The 23157-nt window shown below is 42.2% G+C and overlaps 1 protein-coding gene across 3 annotated transcripts in view; it reads left to right on the plus strand.

Annotated features, from left to right (window-relative positions):
• SMAD3 (SMAD family member 3) overlaps positions 1-23157 on the plus strand; it is a 79240-nt gene that overhangs the window by 49483 nt on the left and 6600 nt on the right. For all 3 annotated transcript variants that reach the window (XM_080396975.1, XM_080396976.1, XM_080396977.1), the window contains exons 2-8: positions 6778-6971; positions 7827-7961; positions 8652-8726; positions 10546-10596; positions 17232-17444; positions 18818-18955; positions 21304-21448. In XM_080396975.1, the coding sequence (XP_080253101.1) occupies positions 6778-6971; positions 7827-7961; positions 8652-8726; positions 10546-10596; positions 17232-17444; positions 18818-18955; positions 21304-21448 (951 nt within the window). The remainder of the gene's footprint in view (positions 1-6777; positions 6972-7826; positions 7962-8651; positions 8727-10545; positions 10597-17231; positions 17445-18817; positions 18956-21303; positions 21449-23157) is intronic.

The following is a 23157-nucleotide window of genomic DNA, read 5'->3' on the forward strand; positions in this document are numbered from 1 at the left end:
GTCAGCTGCTTTTCAAACCCATGAGACTTGAGTACCAGAATTGTGCAGCATCAGAAGAAATAGGAATTGCTCTTAACCTTTAAAATCTTTACCTGATGCTGCAGGCTGTAGGTTCTATTGGTCTCTGTTCAAGACTTCATGGCCAGCAGATGTGTGGAGCTGTGCCACCCACTGGCTGTGATCCTGTGCTTACCTGTAAGTACACACGCAGCGGTCTGCTCAGAGGGCGTGATAACCTTTGCATGGGTTTCCAGGCTTTGCCCATTGCTTCCTCTTCATGTGTTTGCCACAGTCCTTCTGCTCCTGTTAGCAACTCCTTGCGAAGGTCAGAAGCATCCGAAGTCAGCTACCATCTGCAGATGTAAAGGATGTGTTTTACTTCTAAATCCAAAGGAGGACTTTAGTGGGAAGAATAAGCAATGCGGATGAGAGAAATACCAGTGCCAAATAGCAGTGATCTTTGATAGCATCAAGGGAGTGATGAACTCCTTACTCCTGGTGTTGGCTCTGACACAAACTTTTCTTTTGCTTTGGGAGAATCGTTTACCTTCGTTGTTTTGGGGGTAGTGAAAAGTTACCCTCTTCATAGAGATGTGTTGCAAAGTAGAAGTTTGTTAATACTTTTAATCTTCTATAAATTTAAGTGCTAAGTGGAAGTATTAATTATTAGTTTCCTCCATGGCAGTGTGATAACATGCATTGCAAGCCTCAGTTCGACACAGTTACTTCTATTTCTAGAACTTGAATGACAGTACTGTTAAAACTGTACCAGAAATTGGAAAATTTAGTGATGCTGAGCAAATTGAGGGGAAAGAGATGGCAAAGGATCAGCTTTTGAATTACAGATGTGCTGCATCAGTCTTTTTTTGTATTCAGTGTTGTTTGTTTGGCCAGTATGCAGGGAAAGTTGAGATATTATCCAACTTTTCAGTGAAGCCCTGTGGATATTGCAGTGCTCTGCACACAAAAGCCAGATTCTGCTACAAGAATAAATGCTTATTTTCCTGGTGTAGACCAGATGCAGGGCCAGTAAGGAGCTACTAATCATGTTTTGTGCTTAAGAGAAAATCACAGCCTGTGGCCATGGTTCTTGGTGCATTTTAGAGCATGCTGGCAACTTATTTATCATGGTTTTTAAAACCAGCTTCTGCTCATGGTTTTTAAAACCAGCTTCTGCTCATGGTTTTTAATAAGAACCTCTTGGAAATGCATAACTTAAACTTTTTCTTCCTGATTGTTTTTCTCTTTTCCTAACCGTTTTTTTGCACATGCTGGTGTTACTGGATACTTGAGCTTTCAGCTATTTTGCTTTCTTGGAAGATTAATGACAGGGATATAAAACTGATGGGCTTTGCAAACAGGAGTGTACGTGTCTGAGTGGTAAGGGAAGGGAGTGGCTCTCTGATAGAGTTTATCTGAAGATTTCCAACTTGACAAAAAAAACTTGTAACAATTTATTGCTTATATCACTTTGCTTAATTTGCACTACTGCATTCCATGGAGTTCAACTTTACTTTTAAAGAAGGCAATTGGGTGCAAGGAAGAGTTCCATTTTCCATCTAGAGGAAAGACAGCTGCAGAATACTCAAGGACGAAAATAGAAAATAACAAGTACATCTTTCAAAGTGTGGAGTGGTTTTTGGTTTTTGTTCTTTCCCAGTTCAGGATCTTACAAATTAAATTAGGTTAAAAAAAAACACAACCAAACACCACGAACCAAACCAAACAAAACACCACCACCCCCAACAACAACAAGAAAAAAACCCTAATGAGGCCCAGAAATCAAATTCCTCTTATGCAGTGTAATGTTCTCCTATTTACCCCTCATTTTTTTTCAGGCAGGCACAGAGGGTTGGGTTTTTTTTCTTTTTATAAAAAGCTTGTCAGTGTTTTTGTCCTTTTTTCCTCCCTTCTCTGTTTTTGCTGTTAAGTCACTGTTGCCCTTTGTTCTTTGAGCAGCAGTAGTCTGGACAGTTTGGAGTAGCAGTTTCATGTGTTAAACATTCCTAGTAAATGGCTTGTAACAAAATACAAGCATGGACTAATCCTAAAGGTGTTCAGCCTGAGAGGTTTTTTTGTTTGTTTCTTATGGACACTGCAAATGGTGTCCTGACCATGCCTTACACTGTTGTGCAAGCAATTAAGTGACCTGATTGCATTCCTGGAGTCTTGGTGTCTCTTTCTTCATTCAGTACTTTTTAATCTCTGGTTATAACTGCCCAAGGTGTGGAGTAACCACTCCACTGGGTACCTCTTGATCGTGTTTGAATGCCCTGTATCGGAACCCTCAAGCCTTTGGCTGGCTTCTCCTTGGGCATCTTTTGCCAAGCACTGAGTCTTCTGAGCTGTATCCTACATGCAGGATAAGGGTGCACAGTTACTGTCTGTATTGCTACCACCCACAGCACAGGCTGGGACAAACGTACTGCGAGGCATTAGCCAGTTCTCCCACCTCGGCACAGCCACCTCGGGGGTCTGCTGGCCACCTAGTCATCATTCAGGTGGCTGATCTTTGACATTGCTGAGCCTCTGTGTTCCTCCTTGCTGCTGCTTCTTTGTCTTGTCATGTCAGGCCTTTGTTTTTCTGAATCATTGTTGAATTTATTTGTTTGTTATAAACCACTGCTAAGTGGTATCAGCTCAGGAATCTTGCTATGTTCTGGTGTTGTTTTTACCTTATCTTGCAGGCTGTCATAGCCTACGTGCTCTTACACTTGCAGGCGGTGATAACTACAGCTCATCATATTTCCCTTAGTAAAGCAGGCTTGTGGATCACAATATTTTCTCATTTTTTCTTGCAAGTTCAGGACACGTGCTAGTTACGAAAGATGCACTAGAACACCCTCTGGCAGTGAGTCTGCATCACCCGCTCCGTCTAAACATTGACACTGTGCAAAGAAAAGCTCTTTACAACTTCTGCTATTTAAGCCCACCATGCAGTACAGAGACACTTTGAAAACATAGTGTTGCATCAAAATAAACGGTGCTGATTTTAGAGAGAACCATCCAATACTGAATTTTTGGCCAAAGAAAGATATTAAAAGAAATCCTGTTAGGTAGTATGGAATAATAAATGTACCAAGTCTGTTGTACAGGGAGATCTGCTCAACACAGGCTGATTAAAAGAAAGGTAAGAGGCAGGGTTCAGTAACCCAGCGGAAATCTTAGTGCTTAAATTGTGCTAATTTTAGTGAAGCCTGGATATGCTGAGCTCGCGGGTGATTTGGGGAATACTTCAGCCTTCAAGATCAGACTGTGCTTCAGAACAGGACCAAGAAAGGGTGGAAGTTGTGTGTCCTATGGAGCTTATTGTCAGATTACTCTGCATATGGATGTGTGAGACACATGCTCGGGTCATCCCTGAGGGCGGTAGACTCCAGAGATGGTGAGCCAGTCAAACGCATCCTCAGCTGTAGTACATGCTAACAGAAGTACATACTAGCTTAACTCACATCAGCTTTTGGCTTTCATCAGGTTCCTCCAAGAATGATCAAAGCCTGCTAACCCGTGAAAAAGTGGATAGCCTTCTGCCAAGTTAGAGACCTGAGCCAGCTTGTGGTATGATGCTGAGGGGACAAGAGCCGATGAACCAAGGGAGATGAGATATGACAGGGCTGTGGGAATGGGAATGTGTTGGGCAGGAGGAAGACCATCTTACCAAGGTCGTGCTAGTCCTGTAGCTTGGCACATCTGCACTTAGGACTGCAGCTTGCCAGGCTGATGGTTGGATTTGATGATTTTAAAGGTCTTTTCCAATCTAAATGATTCTGTGATTCATAAGTGAGATGACTGGGTGCTCAAGACGGTTCTTGTGGTCCATCAAGTGTTTGCATCAACAAATGCACATTCAGTTAGCTAATAAAGACATGGCAATTGACTGGAGTAGTTGGGGTGCTATATCTACATAAAAAGCTGCCTTTAGAAGAGCACAGTCTTTCTTCATCTAATCTTGTGTCCCATCTCAGCCATACCAGCTATTTGTTGCATTGGAGAAAATACTTGAGGGTTGAGGCAGGACAGCTGAAAGAAATAAAGCTGCCCTGTTGCTTAGCCACGTTCTTCCCAAGAACATGCAGACAATGTTGTTTTGTCCCAAGTCCCTTAACAGAGAGGAGGGATTTCACAATCATAAAAATGTAATTAGCCCCCAGGGCTTTGGGGAAATAGAATTTATTTTACCTTATCTTCATATTGAGGGGAGAGGGGAGAAGGGGAGGTTATTATATTCGAGAATAAAACATACGGCTCTGTCATTTTAAAAAGTCTTCTTACATAAGATTATAGAGAAGTCCATCTCTTCTGCCTTGTAGAGAGCATTCATGCTGTGAGCAGCGGTAGATAGCAAGCCCAACACAGTTTTTGCAGTGTGCAGTCTCTGGTAACAAAAATTGAGTAGCTGTGTTACTGGTGCTCGAGAGCTGTGTTACGCTTTTAGGCTGGTTTTGTTTTAGATAACTGCTGGAGCTGTTCAGGATTTGGGGGCTGGTCAGACATCAGTGACTTGGTGACTGTCTCCTGCAAGACCTTTGTCAGCAGAAGGGCTCCATCAGCCTGGGTGGCGAGGGCCACTGCATCCAGAGAGTGAGCCAGGCATGTGGATATGCTGGCTCCTCTTCTGTAAAGACTTCATAGCTTTTACCAGGAGTCCTGGGGTGGTAGTGAGAAGTGCACTTCACCATGTAGCTGACTGAGAAATTTGTTGTAAGTATAAAAGAGTTTCTTCTATCCTGGGAAATGTAGGGAGAGACCCATCCCTGCAAGCAATCCCAAAGTCATGCAGACTTTGTATTAGTCCCCCCATCTCAGCTGCTAATGTCAACCCGAATCTGTCTGTGCTGCTGTGATGTCCATCTGCTGATGGTGAATGGGAACAGTGTAAGAACACTTGCCAAAGTTGTATCTCCTGCGGGACACTTGGAATAATCTTGAAGTAATTTTTTTTCCTTTACTCTTACTTAGATGTAAGATATCCTTCTAAGTGGGCAAAGATGTTTGAAAGCAGAACAGAAAAGCAGTCATTTTCTTTCTTCTTTCAGCCTACTCTCTTCTTGTTAAATTTAGTTAATATTTTCATGCTTTTGGTGTGGTTTGGTTTTTTTTTTTAATTTTCCAAACTGACAAGTTTTGAGGTCACGTAAGTCAAGTCTTGGCCCCATTGAAATCAGTACCAAGATTCCCACCTTCCACAGAAGATCAGTTCTAGACGATTCCACTTGGGAAGACACAATTTCTGCTTTCCTGTCCTTGGAAGGAGCTTGGCATAAGAACATGCTTGGAAAATATGCCAGATACTCAGCTGGCTGATTACCCCATAACAGAGCAGTCTGAAGAGAATGCATGATCCATAAATAACAGGCACAATATGAAGAAATACATACTATAAGTGCATACTATAAATAATAACTGTGGGCGTTGCGCATTTTTTAGGGCTGTAATATACTTGCAGGTTTTAGATGTTTTGTAACCAGTACCAGCAAGTCCCTCAGTGATGGCATAGCCTCTTTACATACTTCATAGTTAACAGTTAAATGACATGTTTTCTTGCTCCCCTAAATCAAGTGCTTGCTGGTAATAGCTTGAATTGTTTGCGTTTTGCCTTCCTTGTTGTTGTAACAGTGTTTACAGGAGGTGTGCGTGTTACCACGCTCTGCCAGAGAAGCTTTTGGAAAAACTCTTATACGGCAGCCAAGACTGGCGCAACCACTGTTAGAATAATTGTTTGTGTGTTTTGGTTTGGTTTGCTTTTGGTTTTCTGGAGTGGCTGCCAACACGAAGAACCAAGGGAAATAATTCCGAGTTAATTTTTTTTTTCTTTCCTTGACAAATTAAAAGTAGAAATATTTAATTTCACCAACCCCCTGAAGTGTTTCATTTTGGTCATTAAGAAAAGCAAGGGAAATGAAGGGTTAGACTTCAAAGAAAGTGCCTGGGGGTAGTTACCATTTAGCAGCTCAAGAAGTGGAGCCCTCATTCAGGGTGGAGGAGACCCTCCTACAACTCTTTCCTCTGCTGGAGAGGATTTGAACATGGTTGTCTTGCTTCCCAGGAAGGTTTGCTAGGAACAGGCTGTTCTGGGGTGAGGATAGGATTAGGTGAAAAATAAGTTGGAGGAGACATGGGCTAGATGTAAAAACAAAAGTAAGCAATGCTGAAAAAAAATTTTCTCTCGTTTTCAAGCTGCTATTTGGAAAACGAAACTGGAAGCCTTTCTTGTTTGTAATGTTTGTGAATACTTACAGAAAAGGAATCTGTATCAATTTTGGATTATTTTGTCACAATGGAAATTCATGTCTCTGTTTTAAAAGTCTAGTTTTATTGGCACATATTTTAAGATGTGATACCTTTACATGCACAGCACAAATTGATGAGAGCTGTGCAAATGGCCTGTTTGTTAGGACACACACAAATACTTCAGATGTACCGCTGATTCAATGTATTCTTACTTACTGTAGCTCTTGTTTCTGCCTCCAAATTAACCTCTTCTCAGAAAATTAGTAAATCCTATGTAAAACAAACATTTTACAGTTTTCAGAGATGATTCCTTGGCCTGAAGACTGGGACCAGAATGCCTCCTTGCAGCACTGTCCCCGTGGGTTTTGGTGACTAGCACCTTTTGGGATTGTGTCAAGGTTGACTGAGTTGGCTGGGCAGCCTGTGCTTCGAGCCTCCTGCTGGTCTGCAGTCTTCACATTAGGTGAAGTGTTTGGTGGGATGTCATCAGTACTACACATGTATTAACGCCATTAAATTGCTGTCATTTGCATATTCTGGCTGCAGATCACTAGATGGCCGGCTGCAAGTGTCTCACCGGAAGGGTCTTCCCCATGTGATCTACTGCCGGCTGTGGCGGTGGCCAGACCTTCATAGCCACCATGAGCTGCGTGCCATGGAGATGTGCGAGTATGCCTTTAACATGAAGAAGGATGAAGTCTGTGTGAATCCTTATCATTACCAAAGAGTGGAAACCCCAGGTACTGCTGGCCCTGTGTGCAGATGCCTCAGCTTCTCAGTGCCAGCATAAGGGATTTATAAGTGCATTTCAAAATTGAATAAAGCAGCAGGCGTAGGGTTTTAAAACCAAAGGGTATCTATTATTGATGATAATCTCTTACTGTATGCAGTAGAATAATTTATGAATCTGCACTCGGGGGGAAAATACCATTTTAAATCGATAAAATCCAAGTCGGGCAGGTTGCGTTGTTGCCAGGTCCCTAATACGGCATTGTGTGCACGTAAACAATTCACACACATAGTGGATACAACTATGAACTATGGCAGTGTTCTGTGCATCCCTAATTCTTGGTATTAAGTTAAGGATAAACTTACTGTTAAGTCGAAGTGGATCTAAGAATAGCTCCCAACACAACTGAACTTCCTGTTCTGAAGTCTCCTCCTGCCTCTAAAAGAGACTTTCATCTGGAACTGCAAATACTTCTGCTGCGTGTCAGTACAAATCTGCAGAACCAGTCTGGATGTTTATGCTAATCCTACCTTACTGTTTCATTTTATGTGAAATTTATTCCTTTTGAATCATGTGGTATAACTTCTCTTAAATGGTTTTTCAGGATGACCTGTTTCTTTGCCTTAGAAGGGGCAGACAGGCTGGGTGTGTTCAGATAAGCACTTATCCTGTCCCCAGCTGAGATGTGTTAAGAATAACTGCTGCTGTTATTTCAGAAGCAAGTATCGAATTGTGTCCCTTAATTAGTGACTTTGGTGTTGCATGTATTTAAGGGTGTTACTCCAGACTAGTTTCTCTTCATTTTCTAGGGTTTCAGTCATTTTATTTTAAAGCTGTTCTATTTTTTTCCTTTCCATTTGTGCAGTGTTACCTCCAGTGCTGGTGCCTCGGCACACAGAGATCCCAGCTGAGTTCCCGCCATTAGATGATTATAGTCATTCTATTCCAGAGAACACTAACTTCCCAGCGGGTATCGAGCCACAGAGCAACTACATTCCAGGTACCATATATCTTCCATACAGCGAGTGGAGGGAAAAGGGTCACATTGCACAGAGAATTGTGTCTATGTATGCTAAGCTTGAGGACTGGAAAGTCTTTTTTCCATTGTTGCTACAAAGCTAAGGAGTGGGAATCTATATAAAAATAGATGAAAGCTGTAAATGTAGGCACACGACAGCGCTGTTTATAGTTTTGTTTTGTTTTCATTAAACTCACCTCTTCCCTTCGGTAGTGCATACTCATTTTATTGTGAAATCTAAAGCTGAATGTTCCCTTAGCAAGTTTAGATTTGAGTGAAATTCAGCCATTTTGATTTGAGTAAAACTCTCTACATTTCTGATGAAATTGAGCTCTTCTATTTATGTATCTCTTTTACAAGCAATTTACACCTTATTTGCATGGACAAGCTATGCAGCTGCACACCAGGAGAGGAAAAATATGCGGACAGAAAACTGTCTACATGGCTTAAAGGTTTATGGGACTGAAAATCCAGATTTTTTTGTTTCCCCCTCCTCTGTTATTCAGAAATACCATCCTGATTGTGCCAGCTCCTCCTTTCAGCAGCTTGAGGAAGAAAAGTAATGAAAAAGAAATTCAGCTCCTTGTGCATAACAGAGTATATGTTTTTGGCATCTAAAATCCAGACTTTGCATCTAGTTGCAATGACAGTATGATCATTTTATGCTTCTAGAGACACCTCCTCCAGGCTATTTGAGTGAGGATGGAGAAACTAGTGACCACCAGATGAACCCCAGCATGGATGCGGGTAAGTCATCTTGTGCCATTTGCTGCAGCTTTCTAGGTCATATCAGAGACACTTTTAAAGTTTTTCTTTGCGACAATGAAGATCAGATGGTGGTTTCAGGTATTTTATCCCTGTAGGAGTGCAAGTGTAGCCTGACATGTCATGCAAAGCACAAGTTGGTGTGTTTTGGAGCTGCTGGTGAAAGGTACAGCATGTTCCTGTTCTCCCCAATATTCATCATTAGATACTACTAATGATACAGGAGCCTGCAACAGTGGAGACACATCTAAGGATGATAGTTTGTGTTGTATTTGTGTCCTTGCATCTGTACACACTTGAAAATTTAGCACATAACTGGCACTTTTCTGCAGAAGCATTTTCCTTATCGCTTGGTTGTTTACATACTTAAACATCCAGTTTTATTATACTTGAAATGACCACTAGCAGATTTTTTTTTTAAATGGGTTTATCGTTTAGTGGCTATGTCTCAAAGGAAGTTGAAAGTCTGGGTTCTCTTTCATTTCCAAGAAAACCAGTAACCAGGTTTAGAATGAGCAGCCTTAGTGTTCACGCTAACCTGTATCAACACTTTAAACCAAAACATGCAGGTCTCATCTTTCTGGGAGTAACTGTTTAGGGCATCTTGTTGATCTGAGTGGTGTCACTGCTTATAAGAAGCACTGAATCAGACTCCGAATTCATAAAACTTTTGCTTGAAGAGCAAAAACACATCCTTGGTTAGAAGGGCTGATGCTTTGCAAGAGTGATATGCAAATCCATGGCACTTACATACAGGTAGACATGCAGAACCTAATTAATGCAAATACTGCACATAAATATCCTGGTTTCTTGCATGCCTTCAGCCATAGAGCGTACGTGGGATTCTAAAAGAGGGATGACTGATTTTCAGTCTTTCACCACAGTTATACAGATGGAGGAAGGCAGCGTGGGTTGGTTTGTCTACACCAAGTGTAAGCCTATTGACACGATCCGTTTTAGTGCATACAATTATTGGCAGTGTGGTTGACATGTGGAATGTATGTATGGCTTTTTGGGAAGTGGACTGGAATAGGATTGGCCTGGAAGATGCTATAAATACCCAATTTATGTTCAAATGCTATATCCCTCCCTTCAAGTATTGTGGACTTCCCCCTTTCTAGAAAAACAAGTTTTAAAGAAACCAACCAAACTCAGTGTAGAGATGAAAAGAAAAAATGGACTGTACTACCTGTCTGCATCCTTGTGGCATCCAGAGACTGTGGAAATTGCTCTGGACATCCAAGTGCAGATATTTGAAATATATGCACAGAACATGTGGACCAAATTGAAATGATTTGGGATAAAATTCTGACAGTTGTTCGGTCAGATCTGTATAGCTTGATCCAATGCTTCATTGTCCCGAAAACAGTAAGATTTGTTGATACAAAGCGGTATGGTTTTGACTGTTCCGAGTGTGTTTTGTGCCTAGCGATGTAAAATCAAGCTCTTAAATGCCCAGCTAACTAGCTGTCATGATGGTACCTGGAGTTTTGATAACTGGAAGTGAAAGTAAAACAGCCAACTGCATGCTCAGTTTTGAAAATTAATGGGCTCAGCTTAAGTGAATGCATTATGAAGATGCTTAGCAGTGTTGCAGATGCAGCAAGATGATATAAGTAATAGCATTTGGAAATTTATGTAAAGAGTAATCAACATCAGAGAAGCTGCTGGTGTCACAAAGTGAGACTTCAGCGAGAAATGGGTTATCCCGCCAACAAGCCTGGGCAGCACTGAACTTTTTGGGCAAGTGTTTGTCCTTGTGCAGGTGCCACATTAACAGTTATAATGTCTTGATTTTCAGGTTCTCCAAACTTATCACCAAACCCTATGTCTCCAGCACACAATAATCTGGGTAAGCATGTGATCTTGAGAACTGTATGCAATTATAGTCAAGATAGTGACATATTAATGATGATGTTACTGCTTGAGGTTGTGCACTTTTGATGAGGTGGAGAGTACTGTTGACATTCCTTTCTGCTAATCCTCTTTACTGTGATGACGGTGGTTCATAGTAACTCTGTGTGAAATAAAAGACATCTGAACTCTGAACTTACATCAGAGAATTAAATAAAACCAGGAAATGTTGGCAGACAAATAGCAAAAAGGATGAGTGGAGGACTGCGGAAAAAACACACTTGTTGGATTACATGAATTTGCAAGGAATATGTCCCGTACCTGTTCTGCTGATGGGTTTGTGTTCTTATATTTTTAAAGGACACAGACTGGGGTAAAGTTTTGTCTCCTGGAATTTACTTCGTAAATTTGTAGTGTTTACTGGTCTCTTTTACAGCGTACCAGAGCAACTTGCAATTTTTTGGTATTTATTAACTTGGTGTTACATTCATTATAGGGCAGATGCTGTTATGCACATATTGTGGACAGGGGGCTGAGGTTCAGAGTGACAGTTCTGCCTGCACCGCTTTGCCAGCTCGTGCAATCAACTGCTTTGGTGAAGGGCAGCAAAGGCATTACATTCTCACATAAACCCAGTGCGGGAGCAAGCCCAGGTCACCAGCAGAGCAAGTATGCTGTTACGCAGCACGGATGGGCATGGCCTTGAGGGTTTAGGTGGCAGTGGCTGGGGACTCCTAACAAAACTGAGTGCTGGGATGTGTCAGACCACAAGGTAACCCTACCTGCAGGGCATCCCTAGACCACATAGCAGTAAAGCAGCCCAGAGCCCTTGTGTCCCAGTGCCCTAAACCACTGGAAAAACTGATGTTGCAGGAGTTTAAGTTATTAAGGTATGAAATTGAGCAGGGTAAAATGGAGGCGGCAGCTGGTTGGTGGTTGTGTGGTTGGAGAGTCCAAATAAATGGAGAGAGGGCAGGAATGCTAACGTATGGAGAGGTGCAGAAGTCACAGGCAGCCTTACTTGAACATCAGAGGTGTTTGTGGGGTCTTAGGTTCAAATGAGCCTGGAGGAATGTTGTAGGTGAGATGCACAAACCACAGATGCACTGTGGGATTTTTCTGACCAACAGCCAGTTGGTTTTCATCAAGCAAACTCAAGTTACAGTGCAGTCTTGAGTTGTCTTTCCCCCACCTAACCCCATGCTGAGCGCCAGGGAGATAGTCCAGCCTTAAGTGCTATACCAGACCACTGAGGTCACTGATTCACTCCATAACCTGTAGACAGTAAATAGGAGCAAAGCTGAAGAAGAAGGAATAGCAGCTGAACAGGGTCTTTACCTTTGAGATACTGTTAGAGGTTGTGTGGCTATCTCTGAACCTCTGTTGTCTTCTGAAATGGCTCTGCCCTTGATTTTCATACCTACAGACATAAAAGGTCTGATCTTCATCAGTTTGAGCTCTTAGCCTGTTTGAAATTGCTCTCAATGGTCTGTCATAAAAAGCACTCATAGCTCTGGCTAGGTGCAGGATCAGTTCTCTAAATGTTCATTAAGCCAGCAGACAGAGGCCACTTGAGATTACTCTTGAATAACCATAGCCATAAAGTTTACATATGCTTTTAATCCTGGCACAGAGCACTTTGACACTGCTCCAAAATTTGTCAGTCATTGGCTGACTTGTGGATATCTTGGGGCTGTTGAAGAGGGGATTTCTTTTCTCTTTTTTTTTGCCCCCCTTTTTTTTGGTAAAGCATGAGATATATTGCCACAGTGCCACTAGATTTTTATTTGCTTTAACTGTTAAAGCCTAAGAAGAGAATGCATAGCTGACTTATTTTTATTCCCGCTTTTCTTTTTTTGTTTGTATCCGTTATACTCCAGTGTGCTGCCTAGGAGTTGATGAGAATTTCTAGCAATTTTTTTCAACCTAAAAATAAAAAGGCAATTACATGTAACAAAACCAACCTGGCAAGTTGACTGTGGCATCTGCCTTACATAAGGAAGAAAGGAGTTTCTAGGAAAGAGGCCCCAGTGCATATTCTTTCTAACAAGGATGCTGGTTATTAACACATGCTGCTCAGCTGATGGGCCTCTCAGATGTCTAATGTGCTGTCTGGTGACAAAATCTAAGTAGGACCAGGTGAAGCTGGTTAACCACAAGGAATCTTTTTGTAGTCTAAGGAGCAGACATCAGAAAAGCATTTTAGCTTACCAGTATTAGAAGATACCTTTAAGTTTTGCAAGCCAAATGTTTATTCCTCTTAGGCAAGAACTTCCACAAATTAAGAATGTCTTGTCTCTTCTAAAAAGATTTACTGTAAATTTTTGCATCTGAGGAAGTTATAAAATAAAAAAAATGAAATGGCATGTAGCTGAGCAACTCTTAAAACTGCCAAATGGCAAAATTGTCATCAGCTGTACTTGTAGATAGGCCTGTAGATGTCATGTCTGAAGGAAGGAGCTGCTTGCAGCAGCGTAGGTAAAAACACCAGCAGCCCAGCTGACCTTCAGCCTGATGGTCTCTGCAGCCCAGAAGGGGGTTGCATGGGCTGGGAGAGCAGAACTTCTCATCTCTGCAGGTTCTCTCTCCACCTGGATGTTACTTGGTGGCTGGTGGCCTGCAGTGCTCCGGCTTTTGCTGTGCTATAGAATTGTGTGGACAAGTAGAACACTCCCATGTCTGGAGCTGTACTTTGATCTGCAGAAGTTTAATCTGGCTTTCTCGGTATGTTTGTTAAGGAGATTGAATAGAAATTAAAAAAAAACCACAACAGTATGCAATGAGGAAAATTATCAGCAAGTTCTCAGTGGCAAAATGTGGTGAGCTTTTGCAGTTTTGCCATTGAGAAAATAATGTCACAGTATTGATGTCTGTTTATTTAACCAGAACTACCTGAAGCTTTTAAGACAGTTTACTTTGTGTAAGCTGAATTTTGGGCTTAAATCCCATGGCCGTATTCCAGAGAATTACAAAGGTAATAAATTAGCATGAAGCAAACCAACTGGGACAATAGAAGCAAGGTTTGTTTGAGGTGCAATGTATGTATTTCAGCAGAAAGCTGTAAGACTGTGCTATGGGATTGAGGGAGTTTAGGGAGTTTCATCTTTCCATTCACAGGCACAAAAGCGTTGCAAGGTAACATATTGGGATTTTATTTTTTCCTTCATTCAGCTTGGATGTTTGATTTGGAAGCATTCTCATTTTGGTCCAGAATTTCAGTTGTCACATTTTCAGTTGTCAGACATAGGCTTTAAATGGAAACTATAGCTATCCAATGATCTCTTCTGTATTACTGAAATATGAACTGGAGAAAATACAGAAAAGAACCAAAATGAAAGGAGATTTGCCAGCATTATGTGGACATTCGGAATGAAGTCAGGGAGTTTACACTGGCTGAGGGCCAGGCCTGCGGTTGCATGCATATTGTTATTTTGGAGCGAGGCAGTCCCTTGGTGTACAGGAAATCCATTGTCAGTGTTTGCTCCGCAAAAGACTTGACGCAAAAGCTGTAAGTGAAATAAGCACATACCCTACGGTCAAATCCATCAGGAACATAAGCCTCTGTTACTCTCTGTGTTGAAACGCTGTTTCCCAAAGGAGTGAAAAGGCAGCCCTTCTCAAAGTACAGAGGGGAAGGGAGCATGCATGCCTATTTATCTTTCTGTTTCTGAGAAAGGAGTTAGAATTAATGTGGCTGCAACTAATACCACTGGAAAACATGTATCGGTAATTTCTGATATACATTGTGAATCAAATGCATTAACTGAAAGTAAGCTAACAGCTGTTCTTAGGTGTAGAGGGCACGTTGTTGAGAGTGCAAAGCAGCCAGCAGATCTTTTTTCCTCCGCAGCTGGACAGAGAGTACTCTCATGTTGTAGGGAAGATGCAGTATGGGTAGCATCCCAGAACTCGGTGGACATTTGTGAAAGCAAAGCTGTAGTGAGTCAAGGTTGAAATTGTATAGAGGTGATTCAGGCAGGATTTGCTTGGGTTTAGTGCATCATGTTTTAGTTGATTGTGTACCCCCTCAGGATTCTTTGGCTTTAGTGGAGCTACGTTCTCTTACTTTTCCCCAAACAGTAAATCCATGAATTGAAAATGAATATTCAGGACTGATCTAACGCAAGAGGAGGCTTGCCCATCCCGTGACAGCTTAAGCTGAAGCCTAAGACCACAAATCACTGGAGAAAGCAGCATTGTTAAGAGCTTGGTTGCATTTTTTAGAGACAAGTTTTTCTTCAAAATAGGATTTGTTGGTTTGTGTCTTTCCTCAAGTGGCAAATAAGCCGGAAATAAGATTTCCGTACATCCTTCAGTGGGGAATCCACAGTTCCCTTGAGTCGCAACCAAACGGAGGTGGTTTCTGAAGGAAAGGACCACGAAACCATAGAGAGCAATACAAGCTCTGGTGTTTTTATAACTCGAATAGTACCCATCTGAGGACGTTACTTAAGGATCAAGAAAAGTTGATTTGTTTTTTCTGGAGCCGAGCAGCCTTACAATTAGAAAGGCACTGGCTGTGGAGTAAGAGCACAGTCATGTGGAGCACAAGTCTGTTTTCTTAAGTGGGTGGGCACACCTGAAGAGACTCTGGTTAGTGCTGGTATTTGCTGTACCTCTATACAAATGGCACTGGTGTCGTGAAGCCCAGAGTCAGTTGTGACATGTACAGACTGCTGCTGCAGGCCACAGCTGCTAATTGATGAAATGAGGCTGGTATGGGAGAAATATGCCTGATGTGGCAGTTTCCAGTGGGAAAACCAAGTATGTCATACAAGAAAAAAAGGCAGAGACAGTAAACCTGTGTGGCTCCTGGTTGTGTTTGATATCATCTGTGCATCTGAGGAGAGGGGCTTGCTTTAAGCTATAAAATTATTTAAAATGTGACGAAACAGCAGGTATGCTTACCAGATCTCTTAAGCTGATGCAGCAACCCCTGTCCTGTTGAGCTGCCTTCTGTTAGCTTTTGCTTTGAACATTATGTCCTTTTCCTTAAGAGGAGGATACACTTTTGCTTTGTGGGTGTAATGTGTGGAAGAGAGCAGGAACATTGAGCTTTGCTTGTGATAGAGCGTTTTTCTTTCTGATGATACAATTAAGGAAAGAGAGAGACTGAAAGAAGCTGGGAATGGGTATAAGGTCCAAAATTCACAGACTTTGAAAATCTACTAAGGATTATAGAGTTCCCCAGATTCACTTTTACTCAATTCCTTATTTGCTGTCAGCAAAGTCTGTAACAAAGCAGAAACCGAAGTTTTTTTTCTCATTGTTAGCTACTTAGGGAACTCATACACCACAGTAATAAAGAGGAAACCAGCGTGTCTTTTGGCTAGAGCCAGGCTCTTCAACCAGTTTCTAAAGGTTACAGAGTAACAGCAGGTACCAGATGCGAAATTACTCTCAAACCTCTGTGGAGACACTCTCTTCAGTGTGAGAGGAAGCTGGGATGCTAAAAACCTATCTTTGACTTTTGGAGCTGATCTGTTAAGCCCCAGATTTGCTGAAGCCTTGCAGGAGCAACAGATGGGAAAGCCTATGGAAAAAGCTGGGGTTTGCTGCTTGATATTAACTCTTTGCCCTGATGGGAAGCTCTGTGTTCCGCTTTTAAGTACCATTTGAGTGAGGATGAAGTGATAAACTGGGGGGAGGACTGGAGGGAATTCTTCTCTCGCTTTTAATTCTTGCATTGAATGTGGGGAATAGAGCACTTATCAATTAGCTTCGTCTGCTTTTCACTTCCTCTGCTCAGCAGATTCTTGGCTCACAGCAGGACTGGGCACCATCTAGTGCATTATTTCCTGGAAATTTGACCTGAGCCTTCCTCTGCTGAAATCTCATTGGATTTAGTGCGAGCAATTAAATCATTTGATGCCTTTTGAATGTCCTACCTTTCTTGTGTATGAAGTATTGTCTTCCTGAGATTGCCTCAGCCTGCTCATGAACTTTGGTCCTTTCGCTTCGCTCCACAGGTTGAGTCAAACTATAACCCCAATAAAAAAGGCGTGCCATCATCTACTGGGGAACTGGATTTCTTTTAATAATTTGAGATCAAGTGCACTGGAAGAAAGTATCTAATTTTCAAATCACTTTGATGACAGTCTTACATACAATTTGATGCATATTTCAGACAGCTGTACTGTTTTCATCAGTGCCAGAGAAATTGTAACAGAGTCAGTAAGAACAAAAGTTGGACTTGGTGTAAGTGCACAGCATTATGGTTCTGGAGACCCGTGTTACTGAAAGCAGATTTGTGGTCTGCTCTTTCTGTTTCTTCCTTTTCTCTCCTTTTCTCCTTCTTAGGGTACTGGCTACCTAAAAGTGATCCCACATTTCATAGTAAAGCTAAGGTTATTTTTTTAAATTTTCTGCGAGTATGAAGATAGTTAAGTGACACCCCACTTGCTAAGTGACTAATATCTTCGCCTGTTTGTGATTGTTCCATGTGCCAAAAGCTTCAGGAGTGATGTAACTTTCTAGCTGCAGTCCATTAAAATCTGTCAAGTAATTAAAGTTTGGTGGTTAAAGAGAGCCCAAGGAATGAAGCAGAACAATATTTCAAAACAGTCGGGTTTTTTCATCCCCCTTTCCCCGCCTGAGGGCCCGTGATTCATTTTGCTTTTTATTTTTGTGCAGATCTGCAGCCTGTTACCTACTGCGAGCCAGCTTTCTGGTGCTCGATATCCTACTATGAACTCAACCAGCGAGTGGGAGAGACTTTCCATGCCTCTCAGCCCTCTATGACCGTGGATGGTTTCACTGACCCATCTAATTCTGAACGCTTCTGCCTTGGTTTACTGTCTAATGTGAACAGAAATGCGGCAGTGGAACTCACAAGACGACACATTGGTAATTTCTGTTTCCTTGGTTTAGTCAGTGTCTTTCAAGGTGGAAGGTGGAGACCTGTGTGTAAAGCTTTTTATCTAGCTGATCGGCATGCAGCTCGGTCAGTTTCAGAACACTGCAATGTTTTAATAGCCATGGTGTTTTAGCAGGCTAATCTTCCATAAAGGAACACTAATTGTGTTTTTTCATAAAAGTATAATTAAAACAATGCACTGAGGAACACTAAAATTGCTGCGTGTAATAGAGACAGAATTCAAACTTCTGCGTGCACTCTTCTGTATTTGGATGGATGTTAGTGATAATCTGCTGTATTCATTTTCCCTCCTGCACTGTTTTGTTTTCTAACTGACCGTTAGTTTATAAATGGAAACTTATTTCCTTGATTTTCATCTCAGTTTCCACTTTTCCTGCTTATACTGCAAAGTAATGTTCAGGGAGTTTTTCAGTTAAACTTGGGCTAAATAGACTATCTCAAATTTATGCAATTTTAATAAAAAGCAAAATTGCTTATGCTTTGCTGTGTTTTCTGCTGACTTCTATAAAAAATGAACATGGTTTTTGTCCTAATTTTTCTCCCCTTTATACCCTTTCCTGAGCAGTAAACTTCATACAGGAGCATCTTTCTTTGCTTGTTTCTAATATGATTTCTAGAACCAAAAAAACCCAACCCCCAACACCTAACCAAGATTCAGAAATCAGACTTTAAATTCAGCAGGCTCCTTATGCTCTATGGAAGGATGAAAGCAATATTCAGCTAGGAATGTGAGACCGCAGCAAGTCTTTATTTGAGCAACAAGGATGTATTCCCAAAATTGGTTTCTTTATTAACTGAGATTTTAATAATTTGTTTTAACTCCTGTGGGAAACACATGTTTGTCCTTGTATACAATATGATCTGAAGCAAAAGGCAATGATTTGAAAATGTTGTATAGTTTAATTCCAAATCACTAAGTAAATAAACAAACACATTGTATCCAGCTGCGATGACTTTCAGAAAAGGTTGAAAACCATACATTAACTGATAGAATGTTTGTATGGAAAATGTCAGCCGTGCATGTTAGAGTAAGCAGTCTGTGAGGTGGTGAATGGATGCAGTCCAGGCTGTGATTTACAGTGGGACTGGGGAGTGCAATTCTGACTTTATAAATTGATCCTCCCACCTCCCTCACCTTAACTCGCTCTCAGAGCAACTTTACGGCTCCCCGGTGGGAGTACCCGTGGGTCAGAAGAGGTGGTTTTCATTTTCCATCATTCATAGTTTAGCTACTTTTGGAGAGCTGTCTCGTTCAGAGGTTGCCTACGTCCCTAGCAGCTCCTCTTGCAGACTTTGCAGATGATTGTTCTAAGCTAAACCAAAACTGCCATGTGTTTCCTAGGAAGGGGAGTAAGGCTCTACTACATTGGCGGCGAGGTGTTTGCCGAGTGCCTTAGTGACAGTGCCATTTTCGTCCAGTCTCCCAACTGCAACCAACGCTACGGCTGGCACCCAGCAACAGTTTGCAAGATTCCACCAGGTAAGGATGCCTTATCGGTGATCCTACACAGACTTCGCTTTTGCGAACAGGGACTTGCTGCGGAAAGCTCTACTCCTTGTTGAGGTAGGCATGGGTCTGCTGACCTCTGTTCTGGACAATAATCAGAAACTTTTACCCTGTTATAAGCAACTTGACAATTCAAGCAGGGAATTTTTTATAGCATGAAGATAGCTATAAAGGAAGCTCCAATAATTGTTTGCGCTACGTTCATACACGTAGGAAGAAACAGTACTTCAGGATCTAAGCAGAACTAAGAGTAGAATCTGCCACTTGTTCTGTGCCGTGTTTTATCAGTCCATTATTGCATAGTAATTATCTGAAAATCATGTTTATCATTTTGTTTGTACATTTAAGTGAAAGAATATAATGTAAGAATTTTTTCTTAATTTAGCTTCACCCGTAATAGGTTTAAATTGTTACTTTTATCTGTTCTGTAGCAAAACTTTCCCCTACGCTTTGTGAATTAGTTTTATTCTAGGGAAATCGCATTTGCAGGCACCTTGTTGTTCTGGTTACAGCAAACGTATGCTGAAAGATTACAAGAGAATTTATTGCATCTATCTGGAAAGAAAATATTTTGCTGTTAGACACATGCAAGAGAGCTAGTATGAAAGGATGCCATTTGAAACGGAATTTAGCTAGTTAGCTAGGCTTACAAAAGTTAGGTTTTTTACAGTTAAAAGTATATATGTATTTAAAAAAAACTCTTTAATTTAGAAGTAATTGAATAAAGATTGTCTTTCTTTTGAGAAGAGATCTATATGCTGCAAGCTCTGGCCCATCTTAATGGGTTTCCTTTCTCAGATGCTTAGGAAGCAGCTGCCAGTGTTGCAAACATGACTTAATTCTCCAGCCACATCACAAGAGTCCACCCTGGCTGGAGTCAACATCTGAAGACATAAACAACCCACACTTCCGCTGTGGATTCATCTAAGGCACATTTTTTGGACTGCAACTCTCCCCACTTTTGCCACAGTCTTTGGCCGCCTTCTTAGACTCATCTTCAAATCTTTGTGGGGTTGAAGCAGTTTCTTCACTCCCTTGTTGACATGATCAAGTCGTACCCGCTCCTCCCAGGCACAGTCGTGGAGAGACCTCCTCCCATCCCGTCCTGAAGTCTGAGCCGCTTGGCAGCCTGATCCTCATCAAGTTTTTTGCTTCCCTTGCCATAGCACTTTCTCTGCTCAACCTGGCGCTGATGCTCTCGCCCTTCTTATTTTCCCCCCTTAGACTGCAGTGTGCCTGCCACGGCTTCCCGTCAAACCCTCTGCAAGATGCACAGCTCTTGGGCTGTGCTCTTTTATGGTTACAAAAATGGGTGGCTGTTTCTGCAGCTGATGAGTTGTTGCATGCGGTTATGCTTTGCTATACGCAGCGTGACCCAAAACAGATGACAGTATGAGTCCAGCCCAGGAGAGCAGGCTCAGAAGTGATCTTAGAAAAATACAGTTTGTCGCAGCCCAAGTGGTTGTTTTTCAGACTTGGCCCACACCTAATCCCAAATGAGCATTAGTTGCATGCCAGGTTTCAAAGCTTCACTTGTTTATGGTTATCCAGGAGGAAGCAAGCATAGCGACACGTTGGGTGTTTTTTTTTTTTTAAAGAGTTGTTCATTTAAGCTATGATGGGTGTTGTTGTATTTCACCTTTATCACCTAAAACCAGTGGAATAAGTTGTTCTCAGTCTTAGCTGGGACTAAACATTGTGGAAAAAACTCCAGTTTTAAAGGAAAATTCTTTGGCACGTGATAGTTAAATTTAAGAGAGGATTATAGCAGAAGCAGCTCTGCTAGCAGCCTTTTTAACCCTGATAACTGGTTTCTGGGTTACCAGAGAGGTTTCACTTCAGAGCTTCTCCGTTACTTCCGCTGATGGACACCATGTAAAGCCAACACTGGTGATTCCGTATTTTTAGCCTGTGCATTCCTTCCTTTCAGGCCCTGTAGTGATTGCCCTTGTGAAGCATTAAGGTCATAGTTGGGGTTTTAAATTGCAATATAAGGGAAATATGTGAAGGAGATAGGAAGAGGTTCTACATGGGGATCCCAGGTCTGGTCTCGCAGATTGCAATCTGCTGTGTGGGCACTAGCATCAATCGTTCTCTGTCCTGTAACACAGTTTTCTTCCTTTTCAGCATATGAGCTGTGGAAGTGTGGCAACCGTGATTCCTTTTTCTGAAATCCTGTGTTTAAACAATCTGTATACAGCGTCGCATGGTCTGAGGATATGGAGAAGCAACACTTGAGTTTCTTTTCATCCTCAGAAAGAAATGGATTTCTTAATCTAGTTAAGCTAATGCCTTGGTCTTGTCATCTTCTTTTTTCACAGGATGTAATCTGAAGATTTTTAACAACCAGGAATTCGCCGCTCTCTTGGCTCAGTCTGTAAATCAGGGCTTCGAAGCTGTGTACCAGCTGACCAGAATGTGCACGATTCGAATGAGCTTTGTCAAGGGATGGGGAGCAGAATACAGGTCAGGCCTTCTGAATGAAACTTTGCTTGTGCTTGCCATCGTCACCCCTGTATTTCACAGCCTGGGGCAGTGTTCTGCAAAGCTGCTTCAGTCAGCTTTTAAGGTGATGAAGAATTAGCACAGAGTCTCTTCAGGTTGTAGCTGTTAAGAGTGGATTGATCTTGCCTCTCGTTTTTCCCACCCTATTTGTGTAAAACATACATCGTGTGATGTACCTGGAAGACCACGTGTATTTGGTCACAGAGCCAAGAGCTTTACCTGAGAACAGCTGATGAATCCAGATGGCCAGTGTAAGAACTATGGCTTTTATTTCTGCTTAAAATTATATGTATATTGGATAGCTTGAGTGTCTTGTGACTACACTGCTATCAGAACAGGATCAGTCAGAGTGCTTCCTAACAGATTTGGGTGGGGTTTGATGCTTCTTTTATCAGGGACTAGTGGGATTCAAATAAAAGCAGATTGGCTTGAAAATCTGTATTTGGAAGAACTGTTAGAGTTGCTTCAAAGTTACAGTTAAATCTCCTCATCCTTTCCTTAGTGCTTGTTGTAGGGCAATTGCTTAAATGTGACTGGAGGCAGCAGGAGAAGCAGGGTTACTGTTTTCCCCGGTGAATATTGATGATATAAAACCGAGGTGCAGTAGGGTCTGATGTTTGGCATCGGTGGTGTGGTTATTCTGACAACACGGGGACAGTGGAGACAGGGTGAGGGATGGAATACTTCATAGCTTGCGTTGCTGTTGCTCCACTGCATTAGCAAGCAAATGTCTCTAAGTAGCAAAGGGAATGAAATCAACGTTTAACAGTACAAGTAGGGGAGATGAAATTCGTTGGAAAATTAAGGTCGTTTTATGAGAGAGAAAGCTGGCAGGGATTTAAGCCAAATGTGATTTTGAAATACTTGACTGTATACCCTTTAAATCTGTGGCCTTATTTGAAAATCTGGGGGCAGTCCCTGCCTCCTGGAGCAGCAAGGCCGTCTGCTGGTGCTCCCCTTTCACAGCTGCCGGCAGCAGACGGGGGAGATGCCATAGTATCAGCTGGAGCCCGGGCCCTGCACGTTACTCTCCCACTTTCTTCATTTCTCCAGATGTTTGGAGTCCATTTTGTTTTGAAATTGTCGTGCACCCGGGCCAGAGCATTTCAGCCCTGGCTTGCAGCCACGGCTCGTAATGAAATCCAGATGAGCATGACTTACGGAAAGTCAACTATCTCATTTAGAGTATTGTAGTCAGTGAAACCCTACACTCACGCTGACCGCACCGAAGCTGCTCTCCTGCTCCTTCATTTCCCTGCCGCAAAATACTACATCTGATTGCCTTTGTCCGAGCACGTTTATTTGTTGAACTGATTCATATATGAAAACGTTACTGGGGGAGCGGCCTCCAGAGCACTGTCCCAGTGATTTCTGGTTCAGCTGCTTAGCCTTTTGAGCAGTCTAGTTGTGGGGTGTTTAGTGCTCACGAGTGCCAGGGATTTGGTGGAGGGAAGAGGGGAGAAGCCAACTGCATAAGCAGCCTGTGCTGCAGAGGTTCTCCTCTGTCCAGCGGGAGCCTGGTAGAGCAGGCTGAAGGCACGGAGAGCTTTGAGGGTTTGCCTTTCCAAAAGGCTGGAGCCAGCGTGCTGGTCGCCTAGGTGGGAAGGCAGAATGAAGTTTGCCGTGATAGATGTGCAGTGGGCAGAAGCGTGGTAGCCCTGTGGGTCGTG

The sequence above is a fragment of the Falco punctatus genome, assembly GCF_963210335.1.
Source record: "Falco punctatus genome assembly, chromosome: 7".
Classification (NCBI taxonomy): Eukaryota; Metazoa; Chordata; class Aves; order Falconiformes; family Falconidae; genus Falco; species Falco punctatus.